This window comes from Perognathus longimembris, chromosome 20, assembly GCF_023159225.1.
Source record: "Perognathus longimembris pacificus isolate PPM17 chromosome 20, ASM2315922v1, whole genome shotgun sequence".
NCBI lineage: Eukaryota > Metazoa > Chordata > Mammalia > Rodentia > Heteromyidae > Perognathus > Perognathus longimembris.
Genome location: NC_063180.1, coordinates 44,251,358 through 44,270,148, shown reverse-complemented (window position 1 = coordinate 44,270,148; position 18,791 = coordinate 44,251,358). Strand labels below are relative to the sequence as shown.

Sequence of the window (18,791 nt, the reverse complement as noted above, 5' to 3'; positions counted from 1 at the left end):
GCCTGGCTGCCGTCCAGGGCGGGGAGGGCGCGGGGCCCGTCCGGCGGGGCCTCGCCCGCCTCGCTGCCGCCGTCCAGCTCGTGCGAGGACTGCAACACAGAAGGGCGACAGGGCCGGGGCGTCAGCGGCCCCGGGGAGGCTGAGATCTGGGGATCCCGGTTGGCTGGAGGTCAGCCCGGGCAGCCAAGTCCCCGAGACGCTCATCTCCAACGAACCAGTTGAAAAGCAAGCCAGGGGTGGAGGCGCGGCTCAAGTGGTAGAGCACCGGCCCCGAGTGAAAAAGCTCCAGGACAGCGCCTAGGCCCTGAGTTCAAGCCTCAGTTCCGGCACCAGAGTCCTCTAGGAGGTGCGTGTTCACGGCAGCCTCCCACGCGAGGATGGGTGGGTGGGGGTCTGGGGCGTGGAGGCCCCCCGAGAGCTGGACCTTATGTCCAGTAGGTAGTAGGGGCTGGAAGAGTGCAGACGGCGTGGAGGGCTGGGATTCTCACGGACGCACAGGGGAGGAGGGCACGGGAACCCCAGGGGAGACCCAGGCCCGGCGCGGGAGGGAGGCCGCGGCACCAGGTCAGAGCCCCAGCCGGGGGTGGGGGGTCTGAGGGCTGTGGAATGAGGGGCGTGAGGGTGATCGCTTGCTCGACAACCGTTTATTATGTACAAAGCCACGTGGGGGGGGGGGCGGGAGCCTGCGGCCAGGCTCCTGGCACAGGCTGGGGAGACTCCGGTCTCCAAACGAAGCTGGAAGTGGAGGCGTGGCTCACGGTGGAACGCCAGCCTGGTGGGGAAGGGCTAAGGGGCAGAACCCAGGCCCTGAGTTCGAGCCTCAGGACCGGTACCAAACGGTACTAATGAGCATGAACGAAGGGCGGTTCTGAGCAGTCTTCAGGGACGTGGTCTGGAGTCGGGGGGGGGGGGTACAGTCTGGGGGACGGTGGCGTCGGGGGGCTCAGGAGCCTGTCTGAGGAGAGCCCCCGGGCTGAGCTGGTCGGGGAGAGGAGGCTGGAGGGACGGGGAGGGGGCTTCGGATTGGGGGGTTCTCCTCGGGGATGCCGTCCGGAGCCCCAGGAGGGACCCCTGGGGGAGAGGCACTCAAGTGGGAACGCAGATGGAAGAAGTTGCTGAGCCACCGTTTCAACCTCGGGGAGCCCCTGATGGAGCCCAGGGCCCTGCACTGTGGGCAAGGGGGCCGGCCAGGATGTCCGGGGGGCCCTGCGGCGGCCCAAGCCCCGGGGTGGGAGCAGGGCGGCAGTGGGGCAGGAGGCCGCGGCCCGGGCGGGCCGGGGACGCGGTGCGGGCCGGCGGCTCTCGGCGCCCCGGGGGCGGAGGCGGGCTCCTGGCGATCGGCGGGCCGGCCGGGCGGCCCGGGGCTGGGGGCGGTGGCTGGCTCGGCAGGACCAGGACGGCAGGGGCAGCAGGGGCGTGGGGCCCGGCGGGCGGGGCCGGCTCCCTGTGGGGCAGCGGTCCCCGGTGGCTCCCGGCACTTTCCAACACAGAACCTCAGGGCTGGAAAGGGCCACAGACCGCCCAGTCCAAGCCGCACCTCCACCCGGCGGCCCCTTCCCCCGCCCGGCCGGGCTCGGCCAGCGCGCGCCTCTCATCCTAAGCTACTCAGGAAGCTGAGATCGGAGGACAGTGGTTCAAAGCCAGCCCGGGCAGGGAAGCCCGTGAGACTCATCACTGAGGAGCCACCAGAGAGCCGGAGCTGTGGCTCGACGTGGTCGTATGCTAGATGGAGGCGTCCCGGCAGGAGGCCCGTCTGCCGGCCACCCGCCCTCCCTGAGCCTAGGGCGGGACTTCCTGCCCGCGCGAGGGCATCCCAGGCAGGACCTCTGGGCCACTCACCGGGTCCTCGGCCTCGGAGTCCTCGGAGCTGCTGATGACCACGACGAGCTCCCCTGAGATGGAGACAGAAGAGCGCGGGGGGCTGACCGGGGGGCCCTGCGGGGACGGCGCCGCCGGCTGCAGCTCAGTGGCTGCCCTGGGGAGCGGTCCGAGTGCCTTGGGGATTTCTGCCATTTCCTGTCGTGCCTCATCCGGGGGGGGGGCGGGGGGGGCCGGCTGCCCACTCCGGCCCGCAATGTCTCGTGTGTGTGTGTGTGTGTGTGTGTGTGTGTAAATATATCCTGTACCCAAGGCCTGGGCACTGTCCCTTAGCTTTTTCCATTCAAGAATGGTGCTCTACCACTCAAACCACACCTCCATCCTTGCTTTTTGGCCATCAATTAATTGGAGATAAAAGCCTCAAAACGCTTTTCCTGTCTGGGCTGGCTTTGAACCTCCATCCTCAGATCGCAGCCTCCTGAGCAGCGGGGACTACAGGGCCGAGCACCCGCAATTTTGCTGCGCCAAGGGAGCGTCCTGGTCTGTTCTAATCAGCGGGCGGGGCAGGTCTGTGCGCGCTGACTCTGGCCCAGCAGATGCAGGCAAAGCTCTCGTCCCCCAAGTTCACTGCGGCTCCTGGCCCAGGGCTCAGTCTCCCTACGTGGCGGAGTGGGTGAAGGACGGCTCCCGGGGGGCGCTGGGGGCTCACACCTGCAATCCTGGCTACTCAGGAGGCTGGGATCTGAGGACTGAGGAGGTCCCAGGCCAGCCCGGGCGGGGTGGGGGGGGTGTAAACCTGTGGGCAGTAGAGAGAAGCAGGAAGAGGAGTTCAAGGGTCAGGCCAGCCCGGTCAGGAAGTGAGACCTGACCCTGAAAACAAGCCATGAAGAAGGGGGACTGGTGGAACGGCCCTGAGTTCAAATCCCAGTCCTGCCTTCCTCCCAAAGATGTCGCATGAGAACAAACAGGCAGCCCAGGCCTTGGCAAGAGAGACTGGGGGAGAACTGGGTGTGGCCGCCTGGATGGACGAGTGCTGGGCGGGGCCTGTGGAGGTGGGGGGCGGGGCTGCCTGGGGAGAGGACCCGGGCGCCCCTCCCCACCCAGCTCCCCCTACCTGGCTCTGAGTCCTCGCTGGTCACGTGGTTGTCCGGGGGTGCACAGGCCTCCTGTCCCCGGAGAGGCCTCTCCGGGCTGGGGGTGCCGTCCCTACCCAAGGGGGGAGGGGGCTCTGCCCAGGAGCTGCTGGACCGGGGGGTTTCCAGGGAGCCCGTGGACAGCCTGGCCTCTGTCTCCCCCTCGGATTCCATCTTGATGATTTTGCTGGAGCACTGGATATAGCAGGACTTCCTCTTCTTGGGGGGGCTTATTCTGGAACCTTCCTGCGTAAGGAGCCCCAGAGCCAGGTCAGGGTGGGCGAGCAGAGGCCCAGGCTTGCCACGGACCACGCCTCTCCCTGCAGGAAGCCCTCCCAGGAAGGCTGCCAAGAGCACCTGGCCGCACGACCTGGCTAGGCTGGGAAGCTTCTGGAAGGTACGACCCAGGGCGAGGGAGAGCCCAGATCCCGCCTGGGGTCCGGGCGTCGCGGGAGGCCGGGCCGGCCGCGGCTCACCTCCCTGCAGGACGGGCCGGTCACGCAGAAGCTGTAGCTGGGCAGCGGGACACCGCCGGGCCCGGCCGGCTCCACGGCCACGGGCTGGGTCTCGGCCTGGCTCGGGGTCGGGGCTTCCGTCCTCTGCTCCTCGCTGGGCTGTGGAGTTGGGAAACATCACAAGTGACCAAGCAGTAAGCCAGAGACCCGAGGCCTCGTACTGAGGCCCCCAGTCGCTAACTCAGAGCTCGCTGGGGGTAAACCGCCCTCCCCCAAGCCGCCACGCCACCACGCCGTCACCTCCTTTAGACCCAGCTATTCAGGGTCTGTGTGCGTGTGTGGGGGGGGGGGGTTGTGTTTTCACTTATGGCAGGTGCTCTACCACTTGAGTCACGGCTCCACCTCCAACTTTTAGCAAGTTAAGCGGAAACAAGAGTCTCACAGCTGCTCCTGCACAAGCCAGCTTCAAACCGCAATCCTCAGATCTCAGCCTCCTGAGTAGCTGGGGTGACGGGCGGGAGCCACGCCGCCGACTCCTCAAGACCCGCTCCACGTCCGACGTGGCACCCGGCCTCCAGGGACCACGCGCTCGCCGCCCGGGACCGCAGCTCCCCGGACCGCTTCGGAGTTGCAGCAGAGTTCCCGCTGGGCTCTGTGGCTCATGCCTGTAGTCTCCACCACTGAGCAGATTAAGATCTGAGCACCGCTGTCTGAAGCCGGCTTTCGCAGGAAAGCCTGCGGGACTCTAATCTCCAACTAATAAGCCAAAAGTCGGAAGCGGAGGTGTGGCCCAAGTGGTCAGAGCACCAGCCTTGAGTGAAGTCAGGCAAGAGAGCGAGGCTCTAAGCTCAAGCCCTAACACCAGTGTGCGTGTGCACACACGCACGCGCGCACACACACGAGCTATGCTGGCATTTAGGAGTCCAGTGCCAGCCCGACAACCCATCCCAGTGCCTTCAAGCCCACCTGCTGGCCCTCTCTCCCTGCAGACCCAGGGACACAGGGCTCCCAGGCCGCCCCCCCAGGCCCCCCCACCAGCCCCCTCACCAGCTCCACATCCAGAGAATTCCGGGGCACGCTAGCGGCCTCTGGGCTGGCTCCCTGGGACAGCAGGGCATCTGAAGAGAGAAGAAAGACGCTGGTGAGGACACGGCAGCTCCCGGAGAGCCTCCTCTGACATCTCCAGGGAGAAACCGGACGCTGGAAGGAAGCTTCTGGAATTGCATCTGGCTTCGACCCAGCTAGGGAAGGGGTTGGGGCATTAAGAGAATCACTTCTTGGGCCCGAAAGCCCAACCGTGCCCCGTTCCCATCCCGGGCCAAGAAGCAAGGCAACACCTAAGTGGCCAAACCTAAGTCATTCCTGATCAACTACCGTGCGTGCGTGCATGCGTGTGCCTGTGCGTGCGTGCATGCTGTGCGTGTCCTGGTACTGGGACTTGAACCCAAGGCGTGCCATGTCTTAGAAGTCAGCAAAGGGAGCTACCCCCCATCCCCCCCCCCATTCTGCACGGTGGGGCTTAAGACCGGAAGAAACCTCGGCGCCTACTAAGCATCCGGGCCTCGAACCCAGGTCCGCCCGACCCCGCCTCCCGCCGGTGGGTCTCAGATCCCACGCCGGAGCCCCCCCTCCCCCGGGGGGGCCCCCCGGGCACTCACTAGTGATGCCGGAGACGAGAAGCTGCAGGCGCTCCTCGAGGTGGGCGAAGCTGCGGGGCGCGGCGGGGTCGCCGGGCTCCTCGCGGCGCAGGCGGCCGAGCGCGCGCTGCAGGAAGCCGTGCATGTCCAGCACCTCCTGGTCCGAGGCGTACAGCTCGAGCCGCCGCACCAGCGCGCCGCCCGTGCGCATGCGCTGCAGCACCGCCTCCAGGTGCCGCAGCCGCTCCGCCAGGCGCGCGCGCTCCCGCCCGAAGCGCGCCTCCAGCGCCTCCAGCAGCGCGCGCTCCTGCGCCCGCACGCGCGCCACCGCCTGGCGCACGCCGGCGCGGATCCGCGCCTCGGCCTCGGCGCGCGCGCAGCCCAGCTGGCCCAGCGCCGCGCGCGCCTGCGCCTGCGCGGCGGCGAAGGCGCGCTCCCGCTCCTGCAGCGCCTGCGCGGTGGCGCGCAGCTCCTCCTGGCGCTGCGTGACCTCGGCGCCCAGGTCGCACTTGAGGTCGCTGTGGCCGGCGTCCAGGAGCGCGCATGAGCAGCACAGCGGCTTGCTGCAGCCCCGGCAGTAGATGCTGCATTGGGAAACCCGCGCGTTACCGCGATCGGCACGGCCAGGCATCCCCTCCCGGGCCCGGCACGGCCGCTCGCGCCCCAAGGCCGCGGCCCGGAGGATCAGAGCCCGCAGCCAGGCCGCGGCCCGGAGGATCGGAGCCGGCAGCCAGGCCGCGGCCCGGAGGATCGGAGCCGGCAGCCCGCAGCCAGGCCGCGGCCCGGAGGATCGGAGCCCGCAGCCAGGCCGCGGCCCGGAGGATCGGAGCCCGCAGCCAGGCCGCGGCCCGGGGGATCGGAGCCCGCAGCCAGGCCGCGGCCCGGAGGATCGGAGCCGGCAGCCAGGCCGCGGCCCGGAGGATCGGAGCCCGCAGCCAGGCCGCGGCCCGGGGGATCGGAGCCCGCAGCCAGGCCGCGGCCCGGGGATCGGAGCCCGCAGCCAGGCCGCGGCCCGGAGGATCGGAGCCGGCAGCCAGGCCGCGGCCCGGAGGATCGGAGCCGGCAGCCAGGCCGCAGCCCGGAGGATCGGAGCCCGCAGCCAGGCCGCGGCCCGGAGGATCGGAGCCGACAGCCAGGCCGCGGCCCGGAGGATCGGAGCCCGCAGCCCGCAGCCAGGCCGCGGCCCGGGGATCGGAGCCCGCAGCCAGGCCGCGGCCCGGAGGATCGGAGCCCGCAGCCAGGCCGCGGCCCGGGGGATCGGAGCCCGCAGCCAGGCCGCGGCCCGGGGGATCGGAGCCCGCAGCCAGGCCGCGGCCCGGGGGATCGGAGCCGGCAGCCAGGCCGCGGCCCGGGGGATCGGAGCCGACAGCCAGGCCGAGGCCCGGAGGATCGGAGCCGACAGCCAGGCCGAGGCCCGGAGGATCGGAGCCGACAGCCAGGCCGCGGCCCGGAGGATCGGAGCCGACAGCCAGGCCGAGGCCCGGAGGATCGGAGCCGGCAGCCAGGCCGCGGCCCGGAGGATCGGAGCCCGCAGCCAGGCCGCGGCCCGGGGGATCGGAGCCGGCAGCCAGGCCGCGGCCCGGGGGATCGGAGCCCGCAGCCAGGCCGCGGCCCGGGGGATCGGAGCCCGCAGCCAGGCCGCGGCCCGGGGGATCGGAGCCTGCAGCCAGGCCGCGGCCCGGAGGATCGGAGCCGGCAGCCAGCCCGACAAAAGGCAAGGCTGGGGGCCTGGCTCAAGCGGTAGCGCGCCAGCCTGGCAACAAGGGCCCCGGTAGTTGCCCCATACAGGAAATGAGATCGTGCAGGTGGCACACCATGACTAGGCTGGCCTCAAACTCATGGCGCTTCTGCCTTTTCAGCGGGCCAGGAAACAATCTTGGCGACACTCTTGAGTGCATGTGAGGCTGTGATTGACAGGGCGGCATGGGGGACACAGCTGCGGCCGGTGGTGGCAATAAGAGGCCCAGGGGACAGACAATGTGTGTGTGTTGGCCCTGGGGCTTGAACTCCGGGCCTGGGCGCTGTCCCTGAGCTTTTGTGCTCAAGCCTAGTGCCGCTCCCGCTTGAGCCACGGCTCCACTTGCGGCATTTTGGTGGCTCCTTGGAGATAAGAGTCTCAGGACTTTCCTGCCCCCCCCCCTTACTGGCTTTGATCCTCAATCCTCAGATCTCGGCCTCCTGAATCGCTGTGACTACAGGTGTGAGTCACTCTAACACCTCTTCTGCATATTCATCCCTAGATTCTTCAGGTACCAAGGTAAAACACAGGCTAATGAACTTGTGTTCCTCCGGGCAACCGGCCTTGGGTTGGTCTAATTCTCGAGGTCCTGGCTGAGGGGGAAAGGCCTTATCCACAAGGAAGGAAAATCCCCTCCGCCGCTGCACCCCCTAGGACCCCGTACCATCGGCGGTGCCTCTACTGATAGCTATGGCTACTTGGGCTGTGGCCCTGGGCCGAGCTCAGTACAGTGGGAAGCTGAGAACAGGACGGGGCTTGTGAAAAATTCCTGAGATGCTAATTGGCCATCAAAAAGCTGGAAATGGAGTCGCGAGAAAAACCACCACCACTACCACCACCACCAAGTAATCGCAGCAAGAAGATTCTTAATAAGCCACACATTAAAAAAAAAACCAACAACTTTCTTCCTGTCATTGTCCTCACGTTTCCTAAGGAAGTTAATAGTCAACATGGCCCTTGACAAGAAAACATAAGGAACGCTGGGTAAGAGCAAGGGCATTCTCCATGCAGTACTCGGTAATATTCTGTGCCATCTCAGGCAAGGAAACAAAGCTATAAGGAAGAGTCATAGGAAGCACCAGAAACACCTCCCACTTTTCAGACATTTGTTTACCCAGGAAATCCAAACAAATCAACTAGAAAACAGCAGAACGAAGGAGAGAGTTCCGGAAGATGACCGAATAACATTAGTATACATAGGTTAAAAATGTTAGTGAAAGCTAGTGATATTGTAATCACTAGAGAATTTGTAATAGAGAATTTGTAATCACTAGAGAAATTGTAATAGGACATGGGCGTGGTGACTCATACCTATCACCCTGGCTACTCCCGAGGCTGAGATCTGAAGATGCTGGTTCAGAGATAAAGTGGGTCTAGATGTGGCCACCTTGTTCCTGACATCCAGGGAGGGGTGGGGAGGGGGCTTTCCACACAGCCTCAAAGGCAGAGAAGTGAGACAAGCCGTCCTGTAAATGCAAATGCCTCGTGTCGTGTGGCCCCAAAGAGGACGTGCAAAGGTATCGTGTGAGCCCAGCCGCTGGTAACCTTGGTGCACCGCGGGGCTTTGTCACCAGCCAGACACGCGGCTTCTGTCTTAAAAGCTCGGTGCAGTGCAGACCCCGGGCGGGCTGCAGGTCTCCGAGACAGGAGTCCACCTGCGGACATTGCCTGGCTTTCTAATAACAGATTCCCAATCCGACCTCTCCATCCGTGGCTTCTCTGCTTTCTCGCAGGGGGATTCGCATCTGAGATTTGCCTTAGGACACAGCCAGCCCGGGCGGGCGGGAAAGTCCAGTGAGACTCTTATCTCCAACGAGCCAGCAAAAAAAAATAAATACAGTTGGAAGTGGCGCTGTGGCTCAAGGGGTAGAGTTCCAGCCTTGAGCCAGCGCGTAGGCTCTGAGTTCCAGGCCCTGGGCGGCAGGCAGGCGCTCCGGGGTCCTCCTCCCACCCCATCCCGCTCTGTGCCGCCCGGCACTCACCTGGTCAGCGCCGGGGTGCGGTGGTTGGGGTTGGAACAGAAGATGCTGTTGGATTTGCGGGTGCTGTCCAGGAACTCGCGGGCGGTCTGGTCCCGGAGCTCCGCCAAGGGCCGGGCCTCGTGCTTTAGAAACCACTGGTGGGCATCGAAGCACTTGGCGCAGAGCAGCTGTTCGCACTCGAAGCACCAGAAGGCGGCTGGCTCCTTGCAGCGCGTGCAAAGGGCCTGGGCGGCCACGATCTGCCCGTACAGGCTCAGGCGCCGCTGCAGGCTCTCGAAGAACACGTTGTCCAGGGCCGTGTCCTCGGTGTCCGGGGGCTGGGACGCGTGGCAGGTGGGGCACCGCGGACCCCGGGACTCCAGGCAGCCGGAACACAGCGTGTGCAAGCAAGTCAACAGCTTGGGGCACTTGGCAGGGGCCTGGCAGCCCTGGCAGAGCAGGAACTGGAACTCCTCCTCCACGGTTGGCTGAAGGACGGGAGGGGGAGGGGAGAACCGAGCCACGGGTGGGAGAGGGCACCCGATGGGTAGCTCGCCCCTATGGCAGCACTGGGGAGGCTGGGGCGGGGCCTCAAATTCTAGCCCAGTGGTCACTGGATGATGCAGAATCTTCCCCAAATGTCCCTTTCCCATCAGACACAGTATTAGAAACAAGAGTGGAACTGGGTACCAGCAGCGCACGCCTGCCATCCCAGCCACTCAGGAGGCTGAGATCTGAGGATCCCGGTTCAATGCCAGCCCCGGCAGGAAAGTCTTTGAGACTTTCATCTCCACTGAAGCAGAAAAAGAAACAAAAAACAAAACACCCCAGAAGTGGAACTGTGGCTCAAGTGATAGAGCATTAACCTTGAGTGAAAAAGCTCAGAGAGAGCACCCAGGCCCTGAGTTCAAAGCCCCAGTACTGGCTCCAAAACACAAAACAAAACGCACCAAGAATATACAGGATACACCCTGACTTCAAGGAATTCAGTTAAGACAGTAGATTCACTAAGAACTAATCTCTTATATAGTGTCTAGCTCGAGGGTTTTGTTTTTGTTGTTGTTAAGAAGAGGTACTTACAGGAACTACTATGGTCCCCGACAATTCTAACTCCTTGATATACACTCTCCAAGCACAATGATGCAGGCACATGTGTGTGCCCAAATGCATACAGCAGCAATAGTCACACCACCAACACTAATGGATGGTATTGCCCACACCTATGAGGAATATTACTTAGCCTTCAAAAGGAACAGGAGTCATTGAGCACTGGTGGCTCACACCTGTAATCCTAGTTAGTCTGGAGACTAAGGTCTGAGGATAATGGTTCAGAGCCAGCGAGGACAGGTAAATTGGTGACTCTTATCTCCAAGGAACCATCAGAAAACAGGAAGTGGAGCTGTGGCTTAAAGTGGGTGGTGGAGTGCTAGCCTTGCCCAAAAGAGCTCAGGGACAGCGTCCAGGCCTTGAGTTCAAGCCCCACAGGAGCACCTGATATAGGCAAGAAAAGGAAGAAAACCACAAAGGCAGTTACGGCAAGTGAAATAAGGCAGATGCAAAAGGGGAAATACAGTATGACTCAATTTTATGAAATAGCCAGAATAGCCAACTTTACAGACAGAATGGCAGGGGGAGAAGAGCTGTCGCTTAATAGTCCTGGTTTCTAGAGGTGTGGAGAAGAGTTGGCAAAAAAAAAAACCATGTGACTCTTCCTCTTGTGCCAGCACTGGGACTTGAACTCAGGGCCTGGCCTGAGCTTTCTCCATTAGAAAATGGTACTCCAAAAATAAAATTAAAAAATGTAAAATCGCCCCGGATCATTGCATTTAAATAAAAGTTTGAAAGACTGAAAACAAAAATCTAGAACCTGGCACTCCACCATTTGAGCCACAGCTCCACTTCCAGCTTTGGCTGGTCTCACCAACCGTCCTTCTCGGGCTGGCCTCGAACCCGGATCCTCAGAACCCAGCCTACGGCACGGCACGGCACGGCTGGGGCTAGGTCGTGTGCCACCGGGGCAGGTGCGGGGCCCGGTTCTCCATGCAGATCCCTCACCCCTGGCCCGTTCGTACCTCCGCCGGTCTGGGGCCGGGGTCTCCGGGCGAGGCGCCGGGGGAGGGCCTGGGGGGCGGCTGGGGCTCCGCCTGGGGCTCGGGCTCGGGCCCCGGTCCCGGCCCCGGGGACCCGGCGGGCGACCGCGGCTTCAGCATGGCCCCGGCTCAGTTTCGATTCCTGGCTGGCCGGGGGAGGAGAGCGGGAAGCGAGTCCGGGCCCTGGACGTCCAACCAGGACGAGGCCCCGCCCCCTCCAGGAAGCGGGCGCGCCGAGCGCGGGGGCGGGGCCTCGGCCGGAGCGCCGCGAGCTTCGCCGGCCCCCGGAGCGGGAAAGGCCGGGCGGGCCGCGCACCGCCCCGATCCCGGCCCCCGCGGAGGCCGGAGCGGGTTGGCTGGAGCCGGGGTGGCAGACGCGCGTCCGCTCAAAGCGGGCGCTGCACGCCTTGCGCCGCCCCTCCACCGTCCGCTCGGTGATGGTTCATCGGAGTTGAGTCCCAGCGGCTTCCCCGCCCGGGCTAGGTTCGAACCGCGACCCTCCGATCCCCGCCTCCTGAGTGGCCCGGATGACAGGCGTGAGCCCTCCGGAGGGTGGGGAGAGACCTGGCCAGCGGCTAGGAGGACAGGCGTTCGGTCTGGTTCCGGAGAAGGGCGGCGCGTCCTCTTAGCCACTCAGGAGGCGGGCATCGCAGGATCGTGGTTCGAAGCCAGCCCCGCGGGTGAAGTCCAACTAGCCGGCAAAACGCCAGAACGGTCCTGGCGCCGTCGCAGGCCACCTTGCCCTCCGTGGTCCTCCAGGGGATCTGCCCGGGCGAGCCCGGCTGGCTGGACCCGGCCCCCGGCCGCGCGCGCCCGGTGCGGGAACCCTGAGTCCACGTGCAGCTCGCCCCCGCCCCGCAGGTGTGGGTTTGGGCAGTGCCGACGGAGCCGATCACGGAGAGCATCCGGCCCCGCCCCCCCGGGCCCCTGACCTGAGCTCCGGTGAGGCCCAGGGCCCCCCCGGGACGCCCCCGCCCGGCTGCAGTCCGGTCCTCCGGCCACCAGCGGCGCTGCGCACGCGCCGACACCGGCGGTCCTCTCGCTCCGCGCTCGACCCGCGGGTGAACCGGAAGCGGCGTCGGGGGCGTGGCCAGCCGCGGAGGCGTGGCCTCGCGGGGCGTGGCCGGCGCAGGCGCGGGGCGGGTCCCGGTCCCCGGAGCGCGCGATGCTGGGCCGCTCCGGATACCGGGCGCTGCCCCTCGGGGACTTTGACCGCTTCCCGCAGTCCAGCTTCGGCTTCCTGGGCTCGCAGAAGGGCTGCCTGGACCCGGAGCGGGGCGGCGCGGGGCCGGGGGCGGGTGAGTGGCCGCCCGGCTCGGTCGGGTTCCAGATTCCCCTGGGCATGGCTAGAAACCGAGGGCACCCCGGGGCCCTCCCGGGGGGGCGGGGGGACGCCGGGCCACGCGGAACGAAGACGCCCGCGAGCCCCGCTGCCCCCAGGCTGAGATCGGAGGATCGCGGTTCCAAGCCAGCCAAGGCCAGAAACAAAAGGCTGGACGTGGAGCTGTGGCTCGAGGGGTGGAGCGCCAGTCTTGGGGGAAAAGCTCAGGGAGCGCGCCCAGGCCCCGAGTTCAAGCCCCAGGACTGACGCGCGCGCGCACGCACACACACACACACACACACACGCACACACACACTTGGAGCTGCGCGTCGAGTCTGGGCAGCCCAGCTCCAAGGATTTGCATTCTCCTGGCCCCCAATTAATGACAGCCGCCCCTGTCCAACCATCTCCTTTCTTGCTCAGGCCACACCCTCTGGGTTCAGACCAGGCCAGGGACCCCCAGGTACGGAAAGCCAAACCAGCCTGGGCCCCAGGAAGGACAGGACGGAGGTTTCTAGCTGCTTTCTGGCCAGGGTTAAGAGGAGGAGAGCAGAGAACTTGGGCCCAGATTCCAGGCTGCCTCTGCCCCTGGCCTCCCTCTCCAGGCATCGGTTTCACGAGTTTCATCTTCCCAGCCAAACCCTGCCCCAAATGCCGAAAATGAAATGTGTGTGTGTGTGTGTGTTTGCTCTTTATTTCATTTTTGCCTTTTTTTTTGCTGGTCCCAGGGGCTTGAACTCGCAGCCTAGGAGCTGTCCCTGAGCTTTCCTGCTCAAAGCTAGCACTCTACCACTTGAGTCACAGCTCTACTTCTGGCTTTTTGGTGAAAATTAAATAGTCTCATAGACTTTCCTACCTTGGCTGGCTTTGAACCTTGATCCCCAGATCTGTAGCTCCTATCAGTGGGCAATTCAAGCACTCCTCCACAGGCTGAGGCACTGTAAGGACCCTGGGGTGCACCCTTCTGGGGGGCTTGGGAGAGAAGAGCTGGGCTGCGCCAGCAGCATGCAGCTGAGTGCAGCACGCATGCTCTGTGCCAGGCAGGAGTTGACACCACACCCCCCCCCCGCTGGCTTCTGCACCCTGTGATTCCCTCCGTTCTCTTGACTCCCCTAGACTCACCCCAGAGCTGGTCCTCCTACCTCTGCCATGGTGTCATCAGTTTCCTGGGCTTTCTGCTGCTCTTGATCACCTTCCCTATTTCTGGCTGGTTTGCCCTGAAGGTAAGGCTGGCACCACCCACCCTGGGGAAAGAGAACCACACTGAGGACTTAGAGGAATGAATTCCCTCAGGCTCTGCCTCCTCCTGCCCTCCAATAGCCTCACACCCCTATAAAATGGAGGAGGGAAAGGGTGGCTCGTACGCATTTTTCAGATGAGCAAACGGAGGCCCAGACTTGTCCAAGGTTATCCTGGGGAGCTAGTAAGGAGAAATGAGTCGCTCAGACTCCTGGGAGGTGGACATTGGTTTCACTGCCAAGTCATTCTCCCTTTGGGTTAGGCCCAATTAGAAATGAAAAGCCAAACAACGAAACACCCAGCAGCTGGACATGCAGGCTTGATTTCCAGCAGGGGGCGGTGTAGAGAGGAAAAGGACCACCATCACCAATGACAGCTGCGGAGCTGCTAGGAGCCCGGGCCCCAGGCATCCCTCAGCTTCTCTAGAAAACCTTGGTGTTTGTGTCCCGAGGGGAGTCCTTAAATGCCCCCAGATTTCAGTTCTCAAGTGCCACCAAACCCAATGCTGTGTGGCCCTGGTCCAGTCACAATGCCTCTGTGCCTTCTCAACTCAATTTGGACATAATAAGGGCTTCTTGAAGGGCTCCGGGGAGCAGAAAGTGGCAGAGCCCTTTTGCTCTGGTACAGTCAGAGCAGCCCTGCCTCTCCTCTGACACTCGTCCTGTCCTAGCTGTGGGCCACAGAGATGAACTGATGGAGACACAGGCTCTTGGGAGCCTTCCGGAACAGCAGTCAAATCCAGGTTGATTTGTATAGGTGCTGTGTAGTGTCTGAGTCCCTCTGTGAGCCTTTCTCACTTAAAAACAGGCTGGGGTTCCTGACTGTGACCTGGGTGCCAAGGCGAGGGGCGGGACCTGGCAGATGGCATGGGCCACCCTGGGCCACAGGGCCTCCACCTCTTCTCCTTGCGCCTTGGGCAGATTGTACCCACCTACGAGCGCATGGTGGTGTTCCGTCTGGGCCGGATCCGCCCCCCACAGGGGCCTGGCATGGTCTTACTGCTGCCCTTCATCGACTGCTCTCAGAGGGTGGATCTGAGGACCCGAGCCTTCAACGTCCCTCCTTGCAAGGTGAGGGGTGGCCCGTGCCCTGGGGCAGGGGATTGGGGGTGGGGGAGGGAGCTTATGCCCAATGAGCACAGGTGCCAGCAGCTACCTTGGCGAGTTGGGTGGGGAGGGGGAGAGGGCAGTGGAGAATGGAGGCTCTGCATCCCGGACCCCAGCTATTTAGACACTAGGGTGGGGTTGTTCTTTTGGTGTCCTGGGGCTTGAACTCGGGTGCTGTGCGCCGCCCCTGAGGTTGTTTTTTGGCTCAAGGCTGGCACTCTACCCCCCCCGCCCCGAGCCTCACCTCCACGCCTGGCTGTTTTGGGGGTTCACTGGGCTTTCCCACCCCGGGCTGGCCTCTAAAGGAGGCGGGTGGGACCGTCCTCCCCACCTCCTGTGCCGACAGCTGACCTCCAAGGACGGGGCCGTGCTCTCCGTGGGGGCCGACGTGCAGTTCCGCATCTGGGACCCGGTGCTGTCGGTGCTGGCCGTGAAGGACCTGAACGCGGCCACCCGCATGACGGCCCAAAACGCCATGACCAAGGCCCTGCTCCGCCGGCCTCTGCCCGAGATCCAGATGGAGAGACTCAAGATCAGCGACCAGCTCCTGGTAGGCGGCCGGCACCGCGCGGAGGTCGGGGCTGGGCCCGGGCCTGCCCGGGGGCCCCACCGTTCCAAGGGCTTAGAACCCCGACGGCCACTTCCGGTCTCTCCGGTCTGCGCATGCTCTGAATGGCCGCCCACTTCCGGTCTCTGATCCGCGCATGCTCCCAGCGGCCTCGTCGTGGCTGGGCTCCAGCCGCGCATGCTCTGAGTGGCCTGCCCGTCCATTCCCCGGCCCGCGCATGCTCCCAGAGGCCTCGTCGGGGCTGGGCTCCAGCCGCGCATGCTCTCAGTGGCCAGGCCGGTCCGCGCATGCTCCCAGCGGCCTCCTCCGTGGCTGGGCTCCAGCCGCGCATGCTCTGAGTGGCCTGCCCGGAGGCTCCCAGCGGCCTCCTCCGTGGCTGGGCTCCAGCCGCGCATGCTCTGAGTGGCCTGCCCGGTCCACGCATGCTCCCAGCGGCCTTGTCTGTGGCTGGGCTCTAGCCGCGCATGCTCTGAGTGGCCTGCCCAGCCATTCCCCGGTCCGCGCATGCTCTGAGTGGCCTGCCCAGCCATTCCCCGGTCCGCCCGTCCATTCCCCAGCCCCCACATGCGCCCAGCGTGGCCGGCCTGGAGGAGGCATCGGCTCCCCACTGGGGCCGCACCGGCCCAGTCCCGTGTCCTTTCCCCCCTCCCACCGGTGTTTTCTCCAGCTGGAGATCAACGATGTGACCCGGGCCTGGGGCCTGGAGGTGGACCGGGTGGAGCTGGTGGTGGAGGCCGTGCTGCAGCCGCCCCAGGACGGCCCGGCGGGGCCGGGCCTCGACAGCACCCTCCAGCAGCTGGCCCTCCACTTGCTGGGCGGAGCCTTGCACCCCGGGGCCGCCGGAGCCGCCCCGCAGCCCGGGCCAGGTGAGCAGCGCGGAGGCGGCTCCCGCAGCCCGGTGCACGTGCCCGGGCCCCCGGCAGGCTGGAGTCGCTGGGACGCACGGCTTGGGGGGGTCGGAACTGGGGGCGGGGGGGTCCCCGTCCTAGCATGGGAAGAAGCCGAACAGGAGGCCTGAAAGGACGCACCGAGGAGACGGCCACAGAGGAGGCCCCAGGCCTCTGCCCCGAGGACCTGCTGCCCCTGAGCCCCGGCCTCCCGGCCTCCCCGCAGCCTCGCCGGACTCCGTGGAGATGCTGAGTGAAGTGGAAGCGCCGGCCCCGGGCGGCGGTGCGGGGCCCAGCCCGGAGAGGCCCGTGGCCGAGGGGCTGCTGACCGCCCTGCAGCCCCTGCTGTCCGAGGCCCTGGTCAGCCAGGTTGGGGCCTGCTACCAGTTCAACGTCGTCCTGCCCTGCGGCAGCCAGAGCGCCTACTTCCTCGACCTCACCGCAGGTACGGCCCTCCCCCTCCAGCATCAGGGCGGTTTCCTGGGGTGTCATCGATGCTAAGAGGCTGGCTGCCCAGGCCGGCTGTGAACCGCCGTCCTCAGATCTCGGCCCCTGAGTAGCTGGGATAGGTCTCACGGTGGTTTTCCGTTCCCCTCTCAGGGCGAGGCGGGGTGGGCCGCGGGGCGCCCGCCCGCATCCCCGACGTGGTGGTGGAGATGGCGGAGGCCGACCTGCAGGCGCTGCTGAGCCGGGAGCTGCGGCCCCTGGGGGCCTACATGAGCGGGCGGCTGAAGGTGAAGGGGGACCTGGCCGTGGTCATGAAGCTGGAAGCCGTGCTCAGGGCCCTCAAGTAGCAGCCTGGGCGGCCACCCGGAGGACGGACCCAGCCGGGACCCCGCGCCCAGCTGCCGGGGCTTCTTGGAGGAGGCGTTGGTCTGCACCGGGGGAGGCTGAGGCTGGAAGAAGTTGGAGGCCCAGCCAGGAGGCCGTGCACGGAGGCCCGGAGGTGCCAGAGGCCGTTCTGTATTTGCACTGTGCGCAGCGTCTCGGGACAGGCCTTGGTCTGCGTCCGGCCCGGTGACCTTCCCCGGGGCCGGGCCACCCAAAGTGGACAGGCAGCAAGAGCCAGGCCCCAGGAGAGGCATCGGCCGGGCCGGCGGGGCTGTGGGAGGCGCGGGCTCTGCTCGCCAGGGTGGGCGAGGGGCGCGCGGGTCAGGCCGTGGCACCGCCACCTGCGCTCCCCATGGCCGCTGGGTCCCCAGCTCGCCCTGCATGCCTGGCAGAGCTGGGGCCCGGACTCGCTGGCCGCCCCCCCCCCAGAGGGGCAAATAAACGTGGCGTGCGTGTACACTGGAACCCAGCACTGAGACCTGGGCTGGGGCTCTGTCCAGGCGTCATCGGCTCAGTGGGGGGGGTGGGGGGGCTGCCCACAGAGGCCCCCCCCCCCCCCGCAAGCCCGCCTGATCGTCCTCTGTCCTCTGTCCTGCCCTCTGGTTGTGGGCCCCTCCTCCAGGCCCGGGGGGTCAACTCGGGAGGGGCCCTGACTGTCTCACCTCCCGCCCACCCGCTGGGCCTTGCCCCCCCCCCCCCCCCGCTCGCTCCCGGACTTCCTGTCCCGCCCCCACCCGCCCCAGCCCTGCCCACAGCCTGGGTCTTGCACTCTGTGTCCTCACGCAGGCCGGGGACAAGGCTGCCACTGCCCCTGTGCGGGGAGATGGCATCACAACTCGGGGTACTCCCACACTGCTCATTTCCTCCGAGGTTTTGCGGGGGGCCTTCAGGGGAACCAACCTCCCTCCCAGGGAGACACATGTATCTGGGTGTCGGTGAGGCTGGAGGCTTGGCTGGTGGCCGGGTGGCTAGTACCTTAGCCCCTCCCCCACAGGTACCTTAGCCCCTCCCCCCACAGGTACCTTAGCCCCTCCCCCCTCAGGTACCTTAGCCCCTCCCCCACAGGTACCTTAGCCCCTCCCCCCTCAGGTGAGGGGGCGACGGGGGTGGGGTGGGGGGGAGGGAGCAATGGGAGAGGGCTTCCTAGCAGATGCCGTGAAAAGGGGAGGAGTGCTTCTCCACAAAAACCACCCCCCCGCGGGCTACGCTAGTCGATCATCACGTCTGTTACTAATACAGGAAAGTCAGCCCATTCACGCGAGTTACTATTTTCAAGAGTTATTGAGGCAAACTGTGGGACCGGCACTGGCGCCTCACGCCTGTAATCACAGCCGCCCCAGAGACCGAGAGCCCAGGCTGGAGATTTGAAGTCAGCCCAGGCAGACAAATCCTACAGACGCCTCGCCTCCAAGTAACCAGTGAAAACATGGAGGTAGAGCACTGGCCTTGGGTAAAAAGAAAAAAGCTCCAGGCAAGTGCACTGGGCTGTGAGTTCAAGGCCCAGTACTGGTCATGCACGCTCTCTCTCTCTCTCTCTCTCCCCCCCTTGCTTCCTCTTCCCCCTCCCCCCCTCCCTATCTCTTCCTCTCTCCCTCTCTTCCTCTTCCTCTCCCCCCCCCCCATGCTGGTGGAGATTCAAGGTTGGAGGGGAGCCTGCAAGAGAAGCCCTTGCCTCCACAGCATGGGACCTGGCTCGGCCTGGTGGCCCACACAGAGCCCGGCCCAGGGCTGGCACGTAAAGAGAACCAGCAGGTTTGGGGGGGGGGCGGGGTGTGACGCTATTGAGCCTTGAACTCAGGGCTTCGCACTCCCGCGTATCTTTTGTTTTTGCCAGTCCTGGGGCTTGAACTCAGGGCCTGAGCATTGTCCCTGGCTTCTTTTTGCTCAAGGCTAGCACTCTGCCACTTGAGCCGCAGCACCACCTCTGGCCATTTTCTGTATACGTGGTGCTGGGGACTCGAACCCAGGGCTTCATGTATAGAGGCGAGCGCTTTACCACTGGCCCAC

General features: G+C 65.1%; 2 protein-coding genes across 4 annotated transcripts; one reads left to right on the top strand and one right to left on the bottom strand.

Moving 5' to 3' along the window:
• Nucleotides 1-1,314: 1,314 nt before the first annotated feature.
• On the bottom strand, nt 1,315-11,020 carry Pml (PML nuclear body scaffold). Of its 3 annotated transcripts, XR_007208350.1 has the most exons (9): nt 10,815-11,020; nt 8,764-9,230; nt 5,065-5,627; nt 4,454-4,524; nt 3,428-3,565; nt 2,933-3,197; nt 1,840-1,892; nt 1,438-1,500; nt 1,315-1,344 (listed from the first exon to the last, which is right to left on the bottom strand). XR_007208350.1 is itself a non-coding variant. In XM_048329639.1 (8 exons), the coding sequence occupies exons 1-8, from the start codon at nt 10,950-10,952 to the stop codon at nt 1,495-1,497; spliced, it is 1,701 nt and encodes a 566-aa protein (XP_048185596.1). In that variant the 5' UTR covers nt 10,953-11,020; the 3' UTR covers nt 1,418-1,494. The 3 variants fall into 3 exon arrangements, 2 of the variants coding, with proteins under 2 accessions (XP_048185596.1, XP_048185595.1); XM_048329639.1 differs by lacking the exon at nt 1,315-1,344 and having other exon boundaries at nt 1,418-1,500; XM_048329638.1 differs by lacking the exons at nt 1,315-1,344; nt 1,438-1,500 and having other exon boundaries at nt 1,627-1,892.
• An 896-nt stretch (nt 11,021-11,916) lies between these two features.
• Nucleotides 11,917-17,225, top strand: Stoml1 (stomatin like 1). The gene is made up of 7 exons (XM_048329729.1): nt 11,917-12,130; nt 13,270-13,376; nt 14,313-14,462; nt 14,845-15,048; nt 15,734-15,932; nt 16,180-16,398; nt 16,554-17,225. The coding sequence occupies exons 1-7, from the start codon at nt 11,998-12,000 to the stop codon at nt 16,745-16,747; spliced, it is 1,206 nt and encodes a 401-aa protein (XP_048185686.1). The 5' UTR covers nt 11,917-11,997; the 3' UTR covers nt 16,748-17,225.
• The last annotated feature ends 1,566 nt before the right edge of the window (nt 17,226-18,791 follow it).